General features: G+C 41.6%; 1 protein-coding gene across 1 annotated transcript; it reads left to right on the forward strand.

The window, feature by feature from the left end:
* The first annotated feature begins 7,875 nt into the window (after nt 1–7,875).
* LOC121718214 (voltage-dependent calcium channel gamma-4 subunit) lies at nt 7,876–18,110 on the forward strand. Its single transcript, XM_042103137.1, has 4 exons — nt 7,876–8,490; nt 12,836–12,919; nt 15,100–15,240; nt 15,724–18,110. Exons 1-4 carry the CDS (start codon nt 8,268–8,270, stop codon nt 16,335–16,337), a joined length of 1,062 nt encoding a protein of 353 aa, XP_041959071.1. The 5' UTR covers nt 7,876–8,267; the 3' UTR covers nt 16,338–18,110.
* The last annotated feature ends 6,001 nt before the right edge of the window (nt 18,111–24,111 follow it).

Genomic DNA, 24,111 nt, shown 5'->3' on the forward strand with positions numbered 1-24,111 from the left:
CATTCTCATCTTCTGTCCACCACATTTCCAAATACAAAACAATTTTCTTGACTTGCTCAACACTGAGGCACTTTCGCGTTCCTGAATACTTTCTTTTTTTACCTGCTCATTTTTAGAAATGGAAAAACAGCATAGAAACCATATTTAGATCAAAACTAAAACAATAGAAATATATGCGTTGTGGGTCCATCCCTGTGTATAATTCCTCTTAGGCTGTGTTACCTCTTTAGAGAGATGGGGATGAGCTCGTTTAGAGGTGGCCTGGCTTGGATCTTCTCATAAAGCTTATTAACGGTCTTCTTTTTCACTAATTATAGTGTCAATGAACCAGTGTAAAACTCTAGAAGCTGCTCATGGGGAGGGGGGTACCATTACCTGTGCTAAATCTCCACATTTAAGTGCCAAAAGGCAAGATGATAATATTTCCTTAGAGTTTTCCTTAAGGCACTTTAAGCGGAGGAGTCCACAGCACATTGGAACTATTTTGTACTAACATAGTATTCTGTGTACAGATATATTGGATGAAGAAAGATTATATTTATTGATGAATAAACAGACGTTGGATGTGAATATATTTGGTTGTTGCTCACCGTTGCTTATTTCTGTTATCATTACTTAGCCAATGATGTGTTTAGAAGTGTTTTTTTATACTCTGTACTTGTCACTCGTGTGATTATTGTACAGTTTCTCATTCTTTTTAGCACTTTACCATCAATGCATAGATTGTTTATTTTATTTTCTGTTGGCTAATTTGTATAGTTTTGTCACACTCTGTATCTCGGTTCTTGGTTTCACTATTCTGTAACAGATATTTGATTGCAATGTAGAAATATTTATTTTGTTCTGTGCATTCAGAATCAGATACTTCAGTCCCCTGGTTTAGAAGTTGACTCTAATAGCAGCCATACTTTTCAGAATGTAAAGCTACATTTGTGGCACGGGTAGCTTGCGATGAGATTATGTGCGTGTAAGATAATAATACAAGGACTTGTTAGTAATGTACAATTGACATTCCAAAATATCCTTTTCTAGACTATATCCAGAACACTATTATATATAATAAGATGTATATTATATAATCAAAATCATTTTCTAAACAAGTTCCCATCTTCATTTTGACTTTTTATTTGACTTTTTTTCTGATATGCAGTAAAACAACTACAGTTGTGTGAAAGGTGGATATACATTGTTACAAATCTGTATTTCAAATATAGATTTTTAAATCAAAAGTTTCTCTTGTTTTGAAAGTGAAGTTAAGTCAGGATCAATGCACACATTTCCATGTCAGAGAATGCTGTGCTAAATCATTTGTTAGTCTACTAGCATGCAGATAGAAGTCAACTCAGTTTATGGACAAATATTGATCATTTCTAATAATGTTTATGTTGTGAACATTGCCATTTTTAATGTTGTCTAGATCTTGAAAAACTTTCCTTTGGAGGTGTTATGTCTTCATTTTTACAATGTTACTGTATATGTTGAATCAGAAAATGTATATCTTAAGAATCTTTTATATAGGCTGTTCAATTGTATGGGTGTATAAATTGTAACCATTATATGTGGACAAAGTAGTAAACTGACATCAGTCGACATAACCTTACTGTCGTGATAGCCTTTGCCTTTTTGCATAAACAGAATGTGAGCTTTTGCATAATGTTGTAATTGAGATTTCCGAGATTATCTAGATGAATCTACCTGTCAGGAAATAGCAATGCAGTCAATGTCTTTGTACTTTTACAGTTGATTTCATGACATTGTCTATGTGTCATAAATTCTGTTGACAAGAAAGTAAAAAAAAACTCCTGTGTTTGCCAAAATGATCTGTGTTTTGTGTGTGTGTGTGTGTGTGTGTGTGTGTGTGTGTGTGTGTGTGCATGTGTGTGTGTGTGCGTGCATGTGTGTGTGTGTGTGTGTGCGTGCGTGCGTCCGTGCGTGCGTGCGTACGTGTGTGTGTGTGTGTGTGTTTGTATGCTGTACATGGTCTCCCTCTGCTGGATGTGTCTGTAAATGTAAAATGGCCCCATCAGCCCGAGAAACTAGACTATTTATGGTCTTTTACTTCTAATCGCTACCTTGAGATTGTATACTGTAATAGAAAAGGCACATATATTGACATGAATGATGCAAAATGATCTCACAAGTAATTGGGATTGTGAAATATGGGATGTGTACACAAGGGAGATGGTATGTCTGAGTCAGAAATAGAACATGAAAGACTAAAAGCATGATTAGTATGAAACCCTGCCGTTGCACTGGGGAAATAAAGCTAATAATGCAATTTGTTTTTATTAGATTAGATTAGATTAGATTAGATTATTCAACTTTATTGTCATTATGCAGGGTAGAAGTACCAAGACAACATTGTGTCCTGACCTTCCTGGTAATGTTGAGCCACCATGGTTATGTCTCAGTAAACATGGGCGGATTATGAACTTTCGGGCCCCTGGGCCCAGATGTATTAAGGGCCCCCCACTTCTTGTCGTATATGTGGGAGGGGGGGTTTGGGGGTCCTCCCCAGGAATTTTTTTTAATTTGTTTGATGGGATTTCCTGTATTCTGGTGCATTTTGGGGATGGCCAATACTAAATTCAATCAGATTCATAGCCTACATCCTGATTTGTTGATTCCATGCAAAGGCTTGGGCTTTAGGGCCCCCTGACCCCTTGGGCCCCTGGGCCCGGTAGACCCGTGCAGTAATCCATCCCTGCCAGTAGATGAATATAAAACTGGCTGATTTATTTATGGGTAAGAACTTCCCTTCAATTATTCCTATTTTCAGAATGTTAACAACAGCTGGTTGGAGGTCAGTGAATTCCTAGATAAGTAACCTTTCACAATTCCTCATTGCTTGAATGCTGCACTACAGCACTTCTGCACTCAGGGGCGCTGCTAGAAAATTTGGGCCCTATGACAGACAATAATTCAGAGCCCCTATTTTTTTTAGTATTTGGGGGCCTCTCATCCTAATCATCCTAACACCCCCCTCTCCACCCCTCAGTGGCGCCCCTGTCTGCACTGCTACTCTCTGTGCCTAATGTTTACATCAGAGTCATACTGTATAGAGACACCTTGGCCATCTAGGGAATCAAATGGTCTGAGCTATCCCGTTATGCGATCCAAGGTTCCAAGGTGGTCATGTGGATCGTGGACACCATGTTAGATGCCAACATTCATCAGATCTCCACTGACATAGTGCAGTGAATAGAGAAAAAATATAACTATTTATATATAAAAAAGTAATAATTTTTTTTAATTAATTAACAAAATGGCCAACTGTTGCGCGTTTGGCTGAGTGCAAGATGGGAAGCGGGAAACAAGTGTGACCCAAAAAGGAGAAAAATATGGGAGCAGAAGGTCATAAGAACAAACTGGAGAGCAAATAATTACTCAATATTGTGTGAGGTAAATGTTAATTTCTCTTTTCGACATATGATAATAAATTACATAGGATAAATATAGTAATACCATCATTAATGTATACCATGCTTGTTGGCCTTGGCATATTCACCCCATGGGGTTATGCTGTAGTAGAGTCATGTGATGTTGGTCTCCAACATGGCACCCATGATTTGAGTTGGCCAAACTCTCTCTGGTTTACATTGACAACACTGCCATCTACTGTTACAAATTAAATATGACACAGCAGATCACAAGTGCTACTACTGATACTAAATTCAGAGTCCAAATGTATCCACCCTGAGCATTTCTCTCTCTCCGAGGCAAAAGATGAATGTCTTATCCAGAGCGCAGGAGACTCTGTGGGCATCTAAGAGTGCAGATGGCCAGCAGTTGACCGCTGAGCATCTCAAGCGACAGTATGCATCTATCCTGCCACTGCGTTTGCCTCGAGTCGTTTGCTTCACTTTGAACAGATCAGCTGTGAAACAGTAAAACTCACCCCTGAGACTTTGAGGACATCTGAGGACAGGAGATTTTGTACAGTTTGCTTTAGTTTTGTCTAAAACATGACTTTTGTGTTCTGAACAAATCATGTTTTGTCTAGAACTACTTGTTTACATACATCCCTTACAAAAGAGTATCTGAGTATCAAAACTGCAGTTTTGGAGAAAATATTGGAAATGCTATATTTTGGACACAAAACAATGGCATTGTACTGGATAGTACTGTACAGAAATGTAGTATTTTGGACATGAAACTACTTCTGTACTGCACTGTACTCTAGTATAACACTGTACTTCGAAAAAGCTGCAGTAAAACTATAATTATTTTTTGTAAGGGATGACTTGACAAAAGCTTATCTGACCCTTGGCAGAAATAAGCATTATCTCTCTGTGTCTGGGCTGTATTCTGGAGTAACGATAAGGGGCACTGACACCTGCGTCTGGGATCATATTTAATAAAAAAGGGAGAGTCAAAACTCCTGCTTGATTTATTCATCTTTGCCAGACGGCGAGAGGTGAGTGTTAATGTCTCCTGACATGTGGAAGACAAGATGGCGCCGGTGTGATTGATGTATTATTTACTTCCTTCCTGCCTCCGGGGACGACACCACGGGACCCAGCAGGGCCACCTGCTTCCACCCGGAGCAACCTGAGCCATGCGGCTGCATCGCCTTACTGGGGCAGCTCCAGTCGGTGCAGAGAGGGATGAGAGATTTAGAAACAATACTATTGAATTGTGCATGAATGAGGACGTCTGGGAGGCTCATGAAAAAAAAAAACACGAAATTGGGTTGGTAATGGCATGGTAATGTGTGCACTATCAACGAGATCAATGCAACTCGAGATTACTTTGACAAAATATCCACAGTGAGCTTTAAACCATGTTTTATACATTTTGATTAGCTTTCTTTTCTTTTCTTTTGTACAAACAAAATGCAGGAGAAGTGAGCAGCAGCATGCGTGACGTGTGTGGGGATGTTGGATGCTGGCTGGGGACCGATGGCTCTGAGGATCGCTGCCCTGGGGGGCTCTCAGCAGCTGGAGAGGAGCCGTCTCCCCACGTGTCCCCTCAGCCGGGGCCGAGCCTGCCCCACTGCCATCCTAAGACACAGTGACGTACTGTACCACCCCTGCCTACACACACACACACACACACACACACACACACACACGCACACACACACACCCTCTCCACCACAATCAGTCACATAGATGCTTGTGAGCCATGTATGCAGATGGATGCAAACTGTGCCTCATATGTATTTACAGTAAGCTAATGTACTTACACTGGATAGAATATGTCATCATGTCGTCAGTGTCAAACTACAGCCAAACTACAATACATGTCCTCACAGTCAGGTTATTAGGCTGTGTAGTCATCTAAAATACATGTCCTTACAGTCAGGTTATCAGGCTGTGTAGTCATCTACAATACATGTCCTTACAGTCAGGTTATCAGGCTGTGTAGTCATCTACAATACATGTCCTTATAGTCAGGTTATCAGGCTGTGTAGTCATCCAGGGTAAGGATGGGTGAAATACCATAACATACAGCTTATTTTCAACCTTGACCTGCATTTCTTGTATGACATGGAAGACAATGACACTGGTTAAATCCAGCTTTGATTTAAAAAAATAACTAAAATACTGTACTGTAAATGTAAACAGCTCTGGGCTGTAAGTTGACTTCAGACGTAACTGAAAGTTGTGTGTGTGCTGTGCAGTGTGTAGTGCAGATATACTGACAACCAGCTGAACGCACAGCTGAGTCATAGTGGGGAAAACAACAAATACAAAATCCTCAGATCTTCGGCACATTTTTGTTCAGTTTGTACCAAAGCAGCTATTAAAAGCTTCTTTGGTACAAGGTGGAACAGCTTGGGAGTGTGAAATATTCAAAATGATCCTATCTCCCTTTAATCATGGGTGCCGATGCAACTCTCCCAAAAACAACTGATTAAACCCCTGGGACCGGATGCACTGCCTTTGATCACCCATTCTAAACGAACGGAGACATGACTTCTGATGAACAACATTGATCCTCACTCTCCTTGGGGAATTCACCAAAAGAAAACACAAGCTTCTCCTTCCCTGCAGCTTCCATCAGAGTTGGACCTGATGCTTAACATTTAATGTGTTGTTGAAATAACATGCTGTTACATGCACCCTGTAACCTTGAGTAGACACACATGTACTGTACATCAGACATGTATACTATACATTACATTTCTTCTATAGATATGGTATTTTATAGATATTCTGCATACATCTACATTCAGTGCATGAATGTTCATACAACAACACACCTGCATGGGCTTTTGGTGCATCCAACTACTTTGGTTCATAGCATAACATTTAAAGATGGGGTTGCATTCCGTTCAGGGAGGATGTTCCCTCAGGCTCAGCCCTTTAAAATCTTTGTCCATAGCTTTGGTTTGAAGGCAGCAGCCTTTGCAAAGGTCTCCTCTCACACAGCTAGCTCCCCACGAACCCACCCAGGGAACAGATCCGCCTTTCTCGTCCTTACGCAATCGCTATCATGCCTCTCCTCAAAGAGGCGTCTAGACGGCCCTATCTGCCTCCCACATCAAGGAGCCACAGCAGCCCACACTCACCCTCTCTCTCTCTCTCTCTCTCTCTCTCTCTCTCTCTCTCTCTCTCTCTCTCTCTCTCTCTCTCTCTCTCCAGTCTCATGCAAGTGTTTCTCTGTGGTACAGTGACGAATAGACTTCACCAGTTGGTTCAGACTGTTGCTAGTTTTAAGCTGTTGACTACTAACTTCACCTTCGTAGACACTGATTATTCTCTGTATTTTCATTGACAGCGATATGTCACACTATTATCTAATCTCAGTACATGTTGACCTGTCAATCAAGCTTGTTCCATATGAACACCTAAAATCCAGTGTGGTTTGAGTTTATTTGGAAGGCATGATTGAATAAAAAAAGATTGCAACTGAAAACGGGGCTTAGTATTGATTCTGTGTTAAAGCTTTACTTCAAAGTCTCATTTTTTATTATTTTTATTTTTATTTTAATATTTCTATCCTGCACAATCTTTCATCCTCCCTGGCTGTGTGGAGCAGGCATGGTATTCTCTCTCTCTCTCTCTCTCTCTCTCTCTCTCTATCACACACACACACACACACACACACACACACACACACACACACACACACACACACTCAAACATACACACTAATACTCTTGCTCAGTACAATTCACAGTCACACACTGACAATTAATTGTTTACACCTTCGCCATTTGACAAAGGGACAGTCCAAGCATACAGGCTCTATGGAAGCCAATCATCCAGACAAATAAATCCAGAAAAACCTCACCAGATGAAACCCTAAAAAAAGGGCACGCGTTTCCGTCCTGTTCCCCACTAACACCCCCCCCACCCCCCACTCTCGACCACCGTGCCTTGAAGTGGTCTCACAGAAGCCACGGAAGCGATTCAGTGGGGCCGGGAGACAGGGGGGCCACTGTGAAAAGGATGGGACGGCGCGCCGAGCCAAACACAGTGGGCTCTGTCCCTCTGGGGAAGAAAGGAACGCAGCAGGGGCAGAGCGCAGAGCACAGTCACACCCGGCATCATCCACCAGTCAAGTAGGCTATGAGCCTCTCCCCACTGCTGCCTTGGACAGCAACCTCACAGCCTCCACCAGAGTTATGGTTTGAGTAAAAGTATTGTACAGTATAGTAGAGTAATGTGACCCTTAGGCAGAGTTAGCTGTTCTACTCTGAATGGACTGGAGAGGTTCATTACTCTGCATGTGTATCAGAAAACAGTTGACTGTTGTATGAGAGTGGTTATCTTTGTAACTTTTCAATAAGCAGCATGCTGGTGATGTAATCATATATGCACCGAGTTGGTCGCATGTAAAATTCATATGTTGTAATCGTTCAGCTTCCTTCCACGATACAGTGATGACCAATAAAGACTCTGATTGGCTCCTAGATCAGAAGGTGTGGTTAGAGTAAAAGACGTTGCAACGTTTTGTGAATCAATTCATTCGAGTTTGAGTGTGCAATTCGTTCTTAAGAAGAAACGTGGGATTTTGAAAAGAAGCCTACAATTTCTTTTACATGTTTGCGTTGTGGGGGAATAATGGAAGGATTTGCGGATTTTTTTACTGACAAGATATGTGTGTGTTGTTTGTTGTTTGACTAAGAAAAAAGTACCCCTGAAGTTGATGAGTAAGGCGTGCCCGGCAGCTCTAAGTCTGAAACATGGATAAAACTGAAAGATACAAAGATGAAAGTAAAGTTCTGAGTTCAAGTGTGACTTCATTTGGAATTGTGTGATGAGGCGCATTATTTTTGCCATTGAGTGAACTGACCAGGGTTAGTATGAAGTGACATGGCGCGGTGTGACCGTGGGATTCAAATGCTACTGACCACCTTAGGCGCGTTCGCCGCCTTTAGTTTGATGACAGTTGCCATCGGCACGGACTACTGGCTCTACTCCCGTGCGTACATCTGTAACGCCACGAACATCACATCGGACGAAACTCAGATGCAACCTAAGAAAACTAAGGGCGATCTCACGCACTCTGGTCTCTGGAGAATATGTTGTATTGAAGGTAAAACTATTTTCTTCCTCTAAATGATGGTTACCAAAGTTTTTTTTGCGACATAAAAAGTGCGATTTATGATGTAAGCCACAACTAGTTATTCCTGCCGTGACTGACTTTGACTATTACTATTTTACCTCATAGTTTTTTGCCGAAGTCCAAATAAGTAGAGGCGAGGTTGTTTGTCTCCAGGGAGGGAAAGAAACCCGAGGGAACCTATTTCTATTAGGGTAGGCTACTGTAAAAAAAAAAAAAAAAAAACGCCGTAATAGACACTAATGCCAAATGCATAATGAAGATACGAATTAGTAGGCTACGATAAAAAGGACAGTGCACAATTTAGACTACAATTTCATTATGAAAATGTTTAAAGTAGGACTAGGTTAATGTTTAATGTGGATTATCTTAATGTACTTTAGTCTACAATTCATTACTTAGCTATGTTTTCGTCAGTCTATTTATTTTCGTGTCCCTCATCCGCTTAAGTTCTCATCTGACGTGTGTGACCAGGGAGAGGCACCCTGGATGTGCACAAGCGCCACGAGATAGTTGATGCTGTTGCCTGGCAACCCTGTCCAACATTACCATGGCAACATGGATGAAGAGCACACATATACAATTCTGTTTTGCTTTCAAATATATAAATGTGAATGCTTGTGATGCCACACCTGTAAAGTACTTGATGATTTCATGATTTCAGTGGATTTCACAGGTTTGAAGGGGCTGAGCCGTGATTATGCAAGATGGGCAGGCTGTTATGAGCCTCTAAGGGTGCCATTTATTTTTCATCAGGAGAGTTTTGTTTGTTTGCTCATAGCTTATGTTCTCTAGCATGCGGTTAGAAAAGAAATATAGAAATATAGAATAATAAAACCTTGTTTGATAAACCACTAACCACTAGGACAGCTCATGTCAACAACCTGTAGGCCTAACCCCCTAATCTATGTAAACATGATGCTTGCAGTCACACAAACACTGTAAATGAATCTGAAAAGTTCATAACTGGATTAGACAGTTTGCATGCGTAAGGTAATGTTAAAAAATACCTGCCTTAAGGGAAGGGCTAAAATGCACACACACACACACACAAGCACAGACACACACACACACACACACACACACACATACACACACACACACACACACATACACATACATACATACATACACACCCCAAAAAAATCTAAAACAACTAATTAAAAGAAATCATAACTAAAATCGTCCTAAAATTTTCTAAGCCACCATTACAGCATTGTAGCCGCTTGGCAGACCCTAGAGGAAGTGATGGAGACATCCCGGCACGTGCAGGAGTATTCGCACCTGGCGTGATCACGGCACGTCGTGGCTTTGAATAGCAACTTGGCAGCCGCGGGCTCGCCCTCTCCCCACAGACACACACACAGACAGGGCTGTGTGTCTGAAACACACAGCCAGTGAAGCCTCTATCAGCTGCTCTCTGGGGACAGGCCAGGAAGCAAAATAGGGAGATTGCAAGATATATAATTTTCCAGAAAATATAACACATTGAAATTAAAGTTAAATTGATAACCTTAATTGTTAAACACTTCTGGTCAATTGTCAAGTTATTGTGGACATCATATTGGTATATTTTATTAACTTAGTGTCCTAATACATGGTATTTTAATATGGAAAGGGCCAAAGTAGCATGCGATCAAACCTATTTCTTTGTCTCCAGCTGTTCAGAGGTTCAGTAAACTACTTGGGTAATGCTTCAGTGCATTTCCTAGCCAGTGGGTCAGACTTCCTACTCTCACATGGCTGATTTGTGTTGCCCTGGTCTGTTCTTGTGCCTGTCCACACGCACTCTCAGCCAGCCACACTGATGGCCTGACGAGGGGCTCATTTGAATGCTTCACAGCCGCAGTGTCCTTCCATGAGCAAATCCTTTTTACAGTGCATCAGAGTACAAAAAGGCTAGGCATATCCTCTGAGTACACATGCACACTGATTGCTTCAGAAAACCCCCCCAGAGAGACTGGGCATCAGTAAGTGGAAAGGACAAAATGGACAGAGAGTGCATAACAAAGGAACACGATTGTTTTCAGTCTGATGCCATTTAAGCTTTGTTTAGAGATATGATTTAAAACTTGAGGGATGCTGTATCCACATATTTGAATCAATTACTGTGTAGAAATCTGGTTTGAATACATCAATGGAATTATAGCAGGTTAAGTAATGTGTTAGGTAACGCAGATGAGACACCACATGAGTAAAGGATAGCTAATATCAATGGGAGTTCTGTTGGGTGGTTGTTATGACTACAAGACATTGTTTAGCGTTCTAAAATAATTTCACCAGTGGAGTCAACCAGGACAAGTGTCAAAGTTCTTCTCAGAAGATGGTTGGTGATTGGACATGAGAAAGCTGTTTTGGCTTGAGATCACCAAGGAGAGGATGTGCAGCCTCATACCGACCAGACTTTCCAGCATTCAACAGATGCACATAGAAATAAACCTCACACCTCAGTTGTGGTTCAAATACACAGAGTCAATATCAAAGACACCCTGTATTTACCAATAGCTAAGAGGACAGGACACACACCAGTCAGAAGCTGGTCAATAGCTACATCCTTGGGCTGGATTAGTGTGACAAATCATACTGTATTCCAATCAGGATTTGTTTTATCAAACAACACAAAAAATCATTAACTCATTATTAAACCTTTGATATTGAATGGTGTGTGAGTTCAGCTCTTTCAGCCTCTACCTTCAGCAGGCCAGAGGCCTTAGCTGTGGGTTACGGACATATAAGCAGACAGTCTGGGCACATTTAATAAATGATGCACATGAGATAGTGTCAGTCAAGTATATTAAAGAACCAAGTCAAGGCGCCACCGGTGCAGTGGTGGGGTTTTAATCCTTCTTAGTCATTGTTTTATGCTCTCAGAGGGTTGGGTGGGTGCTCTTTGAAAGGCTCTTTTAGAATCAGTGGAAGGCACTTTGAAGTGGCTCAAAGCAGAGTTGTAGACAGCTCTCCACAGATCATTTATTTTCATCTATTTTATAACTTGTTCCCTCTCGTACCACAAGAGACAGTAGGACAGAGAAAGATAAAATTATGAATTTATCCTGTTTTCTTATTGTGTTAAAGGAAATTTAGAGGAAAGCATGTTAATTAATCAGTGGTTCCTGTATACTTATTTATTCTGAATTTATTCATGTTTCAAAATACATATTTGTATAATTGAACTTGTATGCATGTACAATTGCATACATATATATGTTGTCTGCAGGTATTATCAAAGCAGTGTTGGAATTTGACATGATGATGAACATGCATAGTGTTTAGGTATTCTAGCTATGATAAAGAGATGAACTGAGTAAGGGATAATGTATAGAACGGCGGTCATTATCAGAAAATAAGTCCCAACAGGACGAACAGGACCCCAACGCGCCAGTGGTTCTATACATTATCCCACTTATTACACAGCTACTTGCCAAAACGAAAAAATAAACTCCACATGATATGACTCTTTATATTTATTTGGATTGTGGCTTTTGCTGAGAAACAAATAGTTAAATTTACAAGTTAGATGAGACAAACGCTGAACTTGAATCAAACATTCATTAGAACACAGCTGATCAACCGTCTGTTTTCACTTTTGAATGAAGTTCCATTGCAGGAAGTGACCGGACTACTTGCGGAGTGGCAAGACATGAATAAGTGAACAGACAGTGGTCTGTTATACTTAGCAACAGTCTGTTATTCAGAAATATCAGACCTCCCAACAATGCGAAGGCCCATTCAAGTGATTGGAGCATTCTGCAGTATTATTAAGAGCCATGTAATAATAAATACAGATACCGATTCAGAAGCTCTGCATACTATGGGGTCTGGGGGGGTGGGGGGTGTCTGCTGTTCAGGCTCAGAGTACAGTGACCGCCAGTGGCCGTTAGAGGCCCACGCCTCAAGTCACACATGAAGTAGGAAAAAAACACCCCATCTAATGAGAGTGTGTTTAATTTCACACTAATGCTCAGTGACCAATTACTCATGTCATTGTTAAAGGTCATCGTGGCTGCAGTGCATTTCTTTTTCTCGGGAGGACTCATTTAGTAGCTCCAGCTTTAGTAGCTCCATGCTTGGTTCTATATTTATATGGTTTTATTCATTCACATTGGGTTGCCTTGCTGTATGAATTGCGCTATATAAATAACTTAGCCTTGCCTTGCCTTAAAATGAATGATCCAAAGATGTAGCTTTTGTTCTGATTCTTAAAATTTCTTTCCTGAAGGTTTGTTTGTGGGGTGTTACGTCATCTTTGTTACTGACCCATATACGTCTGCTCTTCTACAAGCCAATGGCTTTGACTTATCGAGCATCTTTTCCCTAGGTATGTACCAAGGAAGCTGTTTTCGGATCAACCATTTTCCGGATGAAAACGACTACGACACGGACAACTCGGAGTACATTTTACGTGAGTGCCATGGATTCACCGAATACACATAAGAGTACACAAGGGTTTCAAAACACACAAATCATCCCACTCATTGGCACAGTTATGTTAGTTATATCAAATCAGGCCTAACAAATACGACTCAGTTTATGGTTCACTACATGAATGAAAAATACTGATTGCCTGCATTTGGCAGAATGGGAGGCTGACAGTGCAGTGACAAAATCCACTCTCAGAATAATACCACTGGGCTTTAATCAACTCTAATTTCTTATGCCATTTACCATCTACAGTACAGTACGTCAACATCCTCTAATAATAATATTTGATGGTTTTAGGTTCATGTTCCCTCATGTAGAGGACCCACAGAGTCAACCAGTTTATGTTATGTTGACAAAACCCATAATTTGATAAATGTGTTGAGAAGTGTATTTTCATGAAATGGTACATACAGTACCACTCATAAAGTGCATTAAATGTAGGACACTCTTGAGTTCTGATAGCCTGTGGTGAGCCCATGCTGCTGACAACAGCATTTTGAAGCTTCTGTGCCAGTTGAACTGGAAGCTCATCCAAGGAAAAACATCAGCAATCCTCAGCTGTCCAGGGTTCATAGTTACTTCTTCTTCCCTACAGTGAGAGAGGAACAAAATAGAAACTCAGTGATAAAGTGATTTACTTCCAGTGGCTGACCTTTCTTATGAAATATGAAAGTGCAACGTTTCTTTGTCTTGTTGACTATTATGTAATCTAAGTGTTGGGACTCAATTTGGAGTTTCGATTAATTTTGTTATCTTTGTTCATTATGAATTATGAATTATGTCAATCTTTGTTCAGCTTCTCATATGAACAATGAACAACCCTTGAGGCATTTGAGTTCATTTTGTATCGAGATTGAAAACACTGAACACTTCATGCAATTCATTAACAAGAGACTCTTGACATTGTTAGCCTATTAAAGCCACATTAGGGGCATCAATAGTGTTTTCTTTTTCTCTACTGTTTTCTTTTCCTATTTCAGTCACACAATTAGCTTATCAAGCCAATGCTATTTGATTTAGGACACAACTTGCTCCATTTTACACCATGCTGACTGATCAGCTACTCTTGCCATGCAGACTGAATGCAGTATTCTATTCTGTTATGCAGACTGAGTGCAGTCTGCATAACCCTTAAAGGTGTACCGTCACACCGGTGTGATGGGAATGTTGGAAAATGAATGTTCTAAAGAATATCTGGGTTCATTGAAGCCAGAGCCTTATAGAGCCTAGATATCTATAGATACTCTCTCTCCAGGAGTGAGTAAACAATGGAATTCAACATAGAATTTTCAACATAGAATTTTAGAAATTTAACATAGAATTTTAGAACCTTGATTTTTTGCGGAACGGAATCTTATGTTAGAATGTTCAGAAACCCCACACCCTTATGATATTTTAAGAGAAAAACCAGATACAATTCAGTATTCTCATGAAAAAAAAAACATAGATACAATTCAAGTAGGAACACTTTAGTTACACTATATGATCTATGATCAGAAAGCTCCAGCTACACTGGATGAAGATGAAATCATTGAGTACTCTGTAGGAAAGCACTCAGAACAGCTACCTGTCCTCTCCCATTCGGAGGAACACTTGTTTGCCAATCCACGCTGGCTTAGCCTAAGAGGGGCTTCAGATCTGTTCTCCTCCACACCTTCCCTGTCCTATGAGATGCACTGAGAAAGTTCAAAGGTGTGAAGTGAGGATCAGAAGACGCCGTCTCACTCCTATCTCACTCCTGTGTCTCACCCCTCTGTCTCACTCCTGTGTCTCACTCTTGTCTCACTCCTCTGTCAGAGTGGCATAGTTGTCGGTGAGATCACACACTTCTCATGTTACTGATCAGTAGACCCCACCAGACTCTCTCACACAGGAGTTTAGCAAAACCTGGGTGTCACAGAAACGTGTGATGTGTGTGTTTTCACTTTGCCCTGCTGAGAGCATTTCTTCTCTTTTGTTTGTTTGTTTGTTAGTTTATTTGTTGGTAGGGGTTATTAAATACATGCTTGTGTACCACCATGTTTTTTAACACAGCGGCATAATACAAAGCTCCAGTATGTTTGTCAGTGTGGTTGTGGATGATTCACATGCCAAGAAGGTGCTCGCAATAATGACCCATCCATCTCTCTATGCGATGGCCTGTCCGTCTCTGTGTGGTAGGCATCGTCCGAGCCTCCAGTCTGTTCCCCATCCTGAGTGCCATCTTGCTGCTGCTTGGCGGTCTGTGTGCGGGCGTCGGACGCGTCTACAGCAGCAACAACAACATCGTGCTCAGCGCCGGCATCCTGTTTGTGGCAGCAGGTAAGACATGCGGGAGCCTGGATATGACTCATCAGTGGCCTTTTCAAAAGCCAGAGGTACAGCTCTTGTTTACACACATGCCCTGCATACAAATACACACACAGAGAAAGCGAGAGAGAGAGAGAGAGCGAGAGAGAGAATGATAAACACAACTCACAAGGGCATGGTTAGTCATTTATATTTATTCATGTAGCAGATGCTTTTATCCAAAGCGACAAAATGAGGAGTGACATTCAAGTTACAATTCAAAGGAGGCCTTAGGAAACAATAAATATGAATACAATTGGATACCATAAGAGAATCCAATTTGCAAAATCTTTCGTCTACGTCCTGAAGTTGTGCCAGAATTACTGTCTCATAATATTCTAATATTCCAGCATTACTGACTGTCTCACAACATTCTAATATTCCTGGTGAGGAAAGGGATCAGTGACTGACAGAGTGTGGATTAGGAAGTGACCTTTCCTGTTCCTCTCCCTCCAGGCCTCAGCAACATCATCGGCATCATTGTTTACATCTCCAGCAACACGGGCGACCCGAGCGACAAGAAGGACGAGGACAGGAAGAGCACGTACACCTACGGCTGGTCCTTCTACTCGGGCGCGCTCTCCTTCATCGTGGCCGAGACCGTCGGCGTGCTGGCCGTCAACATGTACATCGACAAGAACAAGGAGGAGCACATGAAGGCGCGCCGCGACTTCCACAAGTGCCCGTCGTCCTCGTCGGCGCGGCAGCCCTGCTCCTCGTCCTCGCCGTACACGCGCATCCCCAGCTACCGCTACCGGCGCCGGCGCTCGCGCTCCAGCTCGCGCTCCACCGAGCCGTCGCGCGACGCCTCGCCCGTGGGCCTCAAGATGGCCGCCTCGGCCTCGGCGTCCTCCTCGCTGCCGCTGGCCGACATCTCCATGTACACGCTGGGCCGCGAGCACCACATGCAGGGCGCCGGGGCCGGGCCGGGGGCATCGCTGGGGGCCTCGCTGGGGGCCATGGGGCCCTACAGCCCCCAGAGGGAGCCGCCGGGGTTCCTACAGGTGCACAACTGCTTCCCCAAAGACACACTCAAGGACACCCTCAACCGCCGTACCACGCCCGTATGAGAGGTGGGGGGGAAACGACGACGGCGGCCTTGAGAGACGATGCGTTCTCTCTTGTACTGGACGTCGATGTCTCTGTAGGGTGCTGTGCTGTGAAGGGGTGATCTTAAAACAAAGCACAAAATATGGTGGACAGAGTATTGGCCGTACCAAGAAGACAGAAAAGTCGGCGTTAGACTAATACAATTGTAGCATCGGACAGATACTACGCAGGTGGATTGCTTTGCTCTATAGAACTACATTAAGTCAGAATTGTTTATGTAGCAATATTCTTTTTTTAGAGATTGAACAGTAAAACTACTAGTGTTCTGCTAAAGAACCCTAATGGTGTTTTGTAGTGCGGGACAGCATTGTCATTGTTTTGGCCACTGTACTAACATTGCAAGGAAACCGGTGCTAATATTACTGTTGGATCAGAGTAACCCTGTCCACTCATAGTTGCATTGGACTTATCCACGGGGCCATGTGGGATTCTGTGATGGACTGAACAAAGACATTTTGTACACCCTGCTTTGAGCCACTGCCATATATATATATATTCTATGTGTTTACAGCCCTTCTTAAAGCTATGAAGTTGTGTTGGTTGGAGCTGGTGATTGATGCTGTGATTCCTACTCTGTGCATTGAACATTCCAAACACTGAAGATATGACTCTTTATCTTTATCTGCTCAGGGAAGTTGTTGATGACTGCTTGACTAAAAAGGGAACAATTTTAATCTTAAGGTCTATATACAGTATATATATATAAATATACTCATGTATGTGTTGTTATGGGCCCACGTGCTATATGTGTACTGTGTTTCTTTCACCCCATAACTGAATCCACAAAGAGCATGGAAGTAAGTCAGTTGCTGTTGTCCTCTTACTTTATTTTCCCACTTTACTCCTTCTCAGTTATTGTAAACAGCAAAATTGTGCCCTTTCTTTCTCTGGAGCCAATCCTTTTGGCATCACAAAACTTGAACAGGGTTAAGGATGGACACACACACACACACACTCACACACAGTCTGAACACTGGTCTCGTTCGCACCCTCGATGCTTATGCTGTGCACCAGACATATTTTCTCACTAATGAGGCTAGCCAGCTTGCCTGTGAGACCTGCTAGACTTTATTCACATAGGATAGGGCAAACGTGATGAGGCTAAAAAGATGAACGTTCACACACTTCAATGGTAAGATTGCCTCACCTCACTCTGAAAAGTGCCCCTGTCCCCACCACTTGGAGCCAGGGGAGGACTGGGGCGATGATATCTTGGCTGGAACCGAAAAGCATCCAATTCTCTGTCGGCCTACTGAATTCGTGCAATTTCATAAATGGCATCTTCCCAATGGATATTGATTGCTACACATCTTTCTTTAAAGTGAACAAGAGCAAGAGCCTCAGTGTGTGTGTGTGTGTGTGAGCCAGTGAGAGGGATGTGGTGGAGGTCTGCAGGAGATGTAGTCTCAGCTCTTAAAAGGGCATGAATGAGTCATGATCAGTCGTGTCTGCTGGGCCCTTTCTTTGGAGTAATGGCCTCTTTTTGGCAGGAAACACTCCCGTAAATCATTTCTTCCTGCTACCGAAGCGCCGGCCAAGTGGTAATGTGTCTCTTCAGTCCTGCTGTAAAGCATTTTACCAACACTGTCTGTCCTCTCTTCATGCCCACACCTTCACTGAGGCAGATGTAGGAGAGTAGCCATGTTTAGCGAGGATAAAAGATGGATCTCTTAGTGATAGCATTTGAGACTGAGTGATGTTCAAAATTCATTACGTTCTCAGACATGTGCTCTGTGTGTGGGCGCTATAAAGCATTGTTACATTGTATGACCTGAAATCACAAAATAATTATCAGGGGGTTTTGCGGTTCACAAATATATCAATTATTGTGCAAAACACAAAATTATTTCTTTACTATTTCTTTTGTATTTCTTTTATGTTATTTTCAAAGAGGTTGGGACAACTTAGGAAAACAGAAGATGCACTGTGATCTGGATTTGCCGTTTTATTCTGAATTTGTCTGTAGTGCACTTTAGGAGGTTGGAAGACTGTCAATGTTATTTTCGTGTTACATGTCAGTAATATGTTTTTGTTTTGAGACATTTCCTTCTTTCCCTGGTGTGTTTGCAAATCACAACACAAGCAGAGCATGCTGTCTGATCATATAACACTGCACACATCTTTTTTGTATAAGTCTAATTATTTTTTTATCACTGATCAGTCTTTTCTTGTAAAACATGGCACTGGAGCCAGAAATGAGCGCTTACATGATTTTATTGTTCAATGTTATCGCTTTGCACGGGCTTTCATTTGTAAGTGAAAAAATTGGCATGATATGGGGAGACTAATGCTTCCTTTTTCATTACTGATTACAATTATGACAGCCACAAAATAAACCATGTAATTTGCCTCTGACCGTCAGACAGCTTGTATTCACAAAATGAATTACTGTGATATTCATTTTCATATTTCATAATTTACTTTTTTTCCCTCTTGTACATAATCTATATGGTGGATTTCACATGGTGTTCTGAATAATTTATTTTTCAAGACAAATAGCTTAATTCATTTGTTCTATAAAGTGACTTTTGAAGCAAAAAAAAAAACGTAAAAATGTTCTATGATTTGTCACTGATAAAAGGCTGATATTTCATTCAAATATACTTCATGTAAATAAAAACAAAGTTCTAACATGTCCCCTGGGCCCAGTGGGAGTTATGTACTGTAGATATGTCTGTGTGTGTATCTGAGCTGTGTGTGTGGTGCCATCTATGCTAATCTGTAATATAACTCACTAACAGGCTTGTAATGGTCCACATCAGCCTTGAATGATTTCTCTGGTGTCTGTCATGTTTGAGTTGACTAGGCTTCATGGCTTTCATTGGCTGTCCTGTTTGACCTTCACATTAATAAACGAGGTGCCTCTTCAGGTCCTCAGGCCCTTCTCCACGTGAGCAGTGTTGGTTTTGTAGCCTGTTTCAGATATTGATGTTGGATGTAAATTTAAATTGTGTTACCCAGATGAGTTTTTTTTTAAATGCTTTATAACTAATTTGGTGGCAGGGACCAGATAATAGTGCCCTGACAGAATAAGGCGAGCTTCAGACTCTTTGATTTTCTTACTGCTTTGGCTGTGTATCTGTAATTTGGGTATCAGCCATTTAATTTTCCAATAACACCAATAGCCTGAAAATACGGCTTTCTTTCTGTTTCATTTGGTGCTCAGTCAAAAACTGAGTGAATCAAAAGGAAAATTGACAGCTTCAGTGAAAGGGTTGGAAGAGAAGAGATTTCTTTTTTTTTCACTTTACATAGGTTACATAATGTACAGCTATCATGATTAAACAAGAAATATTCGTGACATCTTTGTGGTTTTAGTTTTGTGAAGAAGCACATTATCATTCAGGTGTATTTTGTCAGTCATAAAGCAACACCTACTCTTTGCCATTGTGTTCATGTCAGTGGTGTAGTCTAGTTGGCTGTAGTGGGTATACTGTGATCAACCCCACTTCCATGTCCAGTTATCAAATGACTGTTGCATCTGGTTTGTGAAAAATAGCCTCTCTCATGTCAACAGTTACATTTTGTCATAATAGGTTTTTTGATATGTATCCTTGCCTGTTATAAGTGGCTATACTGAAATGGTGATGCTTGTGGTTACACTGCGTGCACAATTGGGCAAGTAGGTACACTGTGCAGTCTTGTGCATCACGTAGATTACATCACTTGTTCATGCCATTCTATGCCATTCCTCATGGCTGGTCCCTAGAGGAGAGTAGAACTGTTTTAGATATTAGCAGCCCTCTGTGAGAGGGTTCCTGCTGTTCCGTTCTTTACGGGCCACCTACGGAACCTTTAGCCACTCTGGCACCTCACATGGCTGGCCTTTGCCATCAGGAGCTGAGTGTTAGCTACCATGAATTCTAAAAGGGCAGTCCATTGTAAAGGGCACAGGGGCACAACGTTTCAAACCAGTTGTTGAGGGGACAAAGCAAAAGAATGCCAATACAAAGAGCTGATTTATGGCTTAGCTTACAGTAGCTAGCATATTAGGAAATGCATTTAGCATCTCTGGTGGAAAGAGCTGAGCATAGGGGGGAGACAACATTGGGGAGCCTGAGTTTGATGTGTCTTGGTGTCAAGATATTAGGTTGACTGATGACTTGAGTATAAATTTTCATTGTTATGTAGTTAGCAATCCTATAACCTCAAGTCTTACTGAATGTGAAATGTTAAGTCCCTAGTAGTCAGGACCTATTGCCCACGAATAAGAAGACAGCTCCCATGCAATAATTGACAAGTAGAGTCTTATTGCTACCAAGAAGACAAAAGTAAGGAATCAACTGTACAGTCTCTCTTTTTATAAAGTGTTTGTACATATAGGGTAAACAGAGACATGTTTATCTCATTCGGACGTAGGAATTTTAATGACATTTTTGTGCCTTGTGAAAAGCTGCTATTTACGTTGACTTCCCTTATACCCGAGAAGTTGTCATTTTATATCCTGTCGAGGCTGAAGTGTTCTAACTCAACACTTGACCTGTATTGTTTGTCTATGAAGTGAAACAATCTACAGACCCAGATGGAAGAGTACGAGGGTTTTAATGCACATTATGACCGTCTCTGCTGATGGACCGTTCTTTTAGCAGCAAGAAAAATTTGCTGGTGATCTTCATGTCAAATCGATGTTGACTCTATTGCCACTATTGACTGTTGACAGCATTTGCATGACGATTGGGAGGAAGGATCGGAAGAACAGCAAAAGAAACTGCAAAGTTGCCATCTGTCAATACTTGACATGATCACAAGGGGTTAAATTAATGGATAGGTTAACAAGCATTCAGACAGAAATAACTATATGGCACATAGAATGTGTGTGTGCGTGGGGTGTAAATTTGCTGAGTTGTTAAAACTATTTCAGTTGAGCTGGGGTGAGAGCCTTTGCATGGTAAAAACACCATTGTGTGAATTCATCAGTACACTTGGGGAATGTGCCAGTTGGCGTCTGCCCGAAAATAAACACACAGCGGGATACTTGATACCTGAATCAAACACACAGTGCTCCTCTATGCTGTGGGAATGTGGGTGTGTATACTGGGGTGGAAGATTGTGCTTGGGGTTGGCGGGCGAATTTTTCTGTAAGATTTATGAGGGCACTTGAAGTCCCATGGCTTTTCACCTGTTTTACACTGCTAACATTCTTAGCATCTTGGTTTCAGCATTTGTTGTCAAATTTTTTCTACAAAGCTCACATGATATTCAGTCTTATGATCAACTTAAAAACTTAGGTTAGACATGTTTTTAAGACCAGAACACAGGCAATGCTAGGAAGGCTTAGCAAGCTGATTCCAAACATGATGTTATTGTTTTGACCTTCTTGTTGATCACTGATATGTGTAGGAGTCTGTAAACATATCCTTAGCTCCATCTTCTCAGATGGAAGTCATTGTGAAGCATGAACTAAAACTAAGCATTGAATATACAGTACATGCCAGGTTTGAATACGTAATCAGGTAATGGCAACACATTTTACCTGGTACTACGTCTAATGGTAGTGTGACACAGGTACTCAGGAGAAGTTTTTATCCCCAGGCCATCCGAACTCTGAACTCACACTATACTGACTTTGCACACATTCACTCCTCAGCACTCTCAAACATTTCCCAACTCTGAACTCACACTATACTGACTTTGCACTCATTCACTACTCAGCACTCATGACCCCCCCCCCCCCCCCCCACACACACACCTACAAGACTTTTAGCACTTTTACATCCCTCTCCCTATGCTACAGACCTTTTATTTATTTTCTTATTTCATCACACGTCAAAACACACACACACACATATCTGACTTTCTCCAACTTTTGCACATCTCCATAGAACTTTTTATTTATTATTTTTGATTTCTCCTCCATCTACCCATGTCCTTGATTGCCTAGCCTTTCTGCCCCCCCCCCCCCCCTACCCCCCACCCCACCCCCATCCCCAACACACACACTTACATCATCACTGTCATCACCTCACATACATACAGCACACTGCTTGCTACAGTAAGCCTCCTCTACATACTTGCTGCACACTGCCCCCCCCCCCCTACATACACAGCACATTGTCTTCAGGATCTTCTCCAACACACATCCTCTATATACTTACAGCACACTGCCCCCACCTACACACCACACACACACACACACACACACAGTCACTGCTCCACTCCCCTACCGCCCACACACACATCTTCACTGTCATCACTCACATACATCATACATACAGTACTCTGCTTGCAATAGTAAGTCCCTGCCCCCCCTACATACACAGCACATTATTTCATCAGGAAGCTTCTCCAACACACATCCCCAACATACTTACAGCACACTGCCCCCCCCAACACACATATTGCACACTGCCCTCTCCCCACATACACAGCACACTATCCCATCTCCCCTGTCATCCCCCCAACACACACACCAAGACCCCTGGCAGTTGGGTTAGCCCCTTGAGCCGTGGATCTGCCCAAGGTTTCTTCCTTGGTAAGGGAGTTTTTCCTTGCCCCTGTTGCGCTCCTTGTTGGTGCCCCCCACCCAATCCCAATCCTCCCCCACCTTTTTTATGCAGCTCTTGCCACTTAATCTACTAAACCCCTCTTCTACTGCACTTTTTACCCCCCCCCCCCCCCCCATTAATGCACAAATAGGCTGACACCAGACATAATTTCACTGCATTTCTTACTTCCAGTAACTATATGCATGTGACAATAAACTTCCTTGTATCCTTGTATCCTTGTATCCTTGTAAAGATAGCAATTGATGTTCAAAAACATTACAATATATTTACTTTCGGTACTTCTTACTTTGATACACTTTATTTTGAAAGCGTAAAATGTCCAAGCTCAACTATAGCCAAGTCCACTATGCAACTCCTGGCCAACTATGCTATGGACAAAGGATTATACCTTTATCAAGATCAATATATGTTGTGATGTGAGTTTACCATTCCATTGCATCAGTTATGAGCACTACTGACTAATTCTGATTTTGCTTGGACTTTGCTGGGAATTTACTCCATAAAACACCACATAGAAGTGTTCCTACAGTAGTGCTCATAACTGATTGATTTATTCTTGCATCTGAAAATAGCCTACACTTAAAGCTAATGCATCTTGGGAATTGGGATGTTATGAGCAAATAAATGGATTTCCTGCAATCCACTTGTCAAGATAGATAGCAAGATGTTCTTTGTGTGTATTTACACACATTTGCTTTTTATCAGCTGGTGGGTTTCATGTTCTAAATGGTTCTCATTTTAAAGGATTCTAAAGGAACTTTACTTTTAAATAAAATTAAATAAAATTTGTGTTGTTATTCATTCAAATTATTCCAGGGTTTGGTCTTTTTTTAATCAAATATAATTCTGCTAAACAGCACAGTGCAAAGGCTAATATTGTGTGAAAGCGTATTTGTCTGTTCTATTTGAGGATGCATATACAACTCTGTGTTTACATTCCTGTCATATCAATTCATCATAATGTTAGCATGCTGTGTGTGTGTGTGTTAATGTGTGTGTGTGTGTGTGTGTGTGTGTGTGTGTGTGTGTTAATGTGTGTGTGGGATCATCAGCCTCATATGAGTGCACTGTGCTCTCCTCCCCCCTCCTCCAGGCTAAGTCACATTGGCTGTTCTATGGTTCGACAGCTGCTGTTTATACACAGAATTCTCTTTATAAATAGTTTACAGATGCAAGTTTATTGCCTTGCACTCAGGAAACTGAACTAAAGTTTAGGGTCCGATATATG

Source organism: Alosa sapidissima, chromosome 9 (genome assembly GCF_018492685.1).
Source record: "Alosa sapidissima isolate fAloSap1 chromosome 9, fAloSap1.pri, whole genome shotgun sequence".
Classification (NCBI taxonomy): Eukaryota; Metazoa; Chordata; class Actinopteri; order Clupeiformes; family Clupeidae; genus Alosa; species Alosa sapidissima.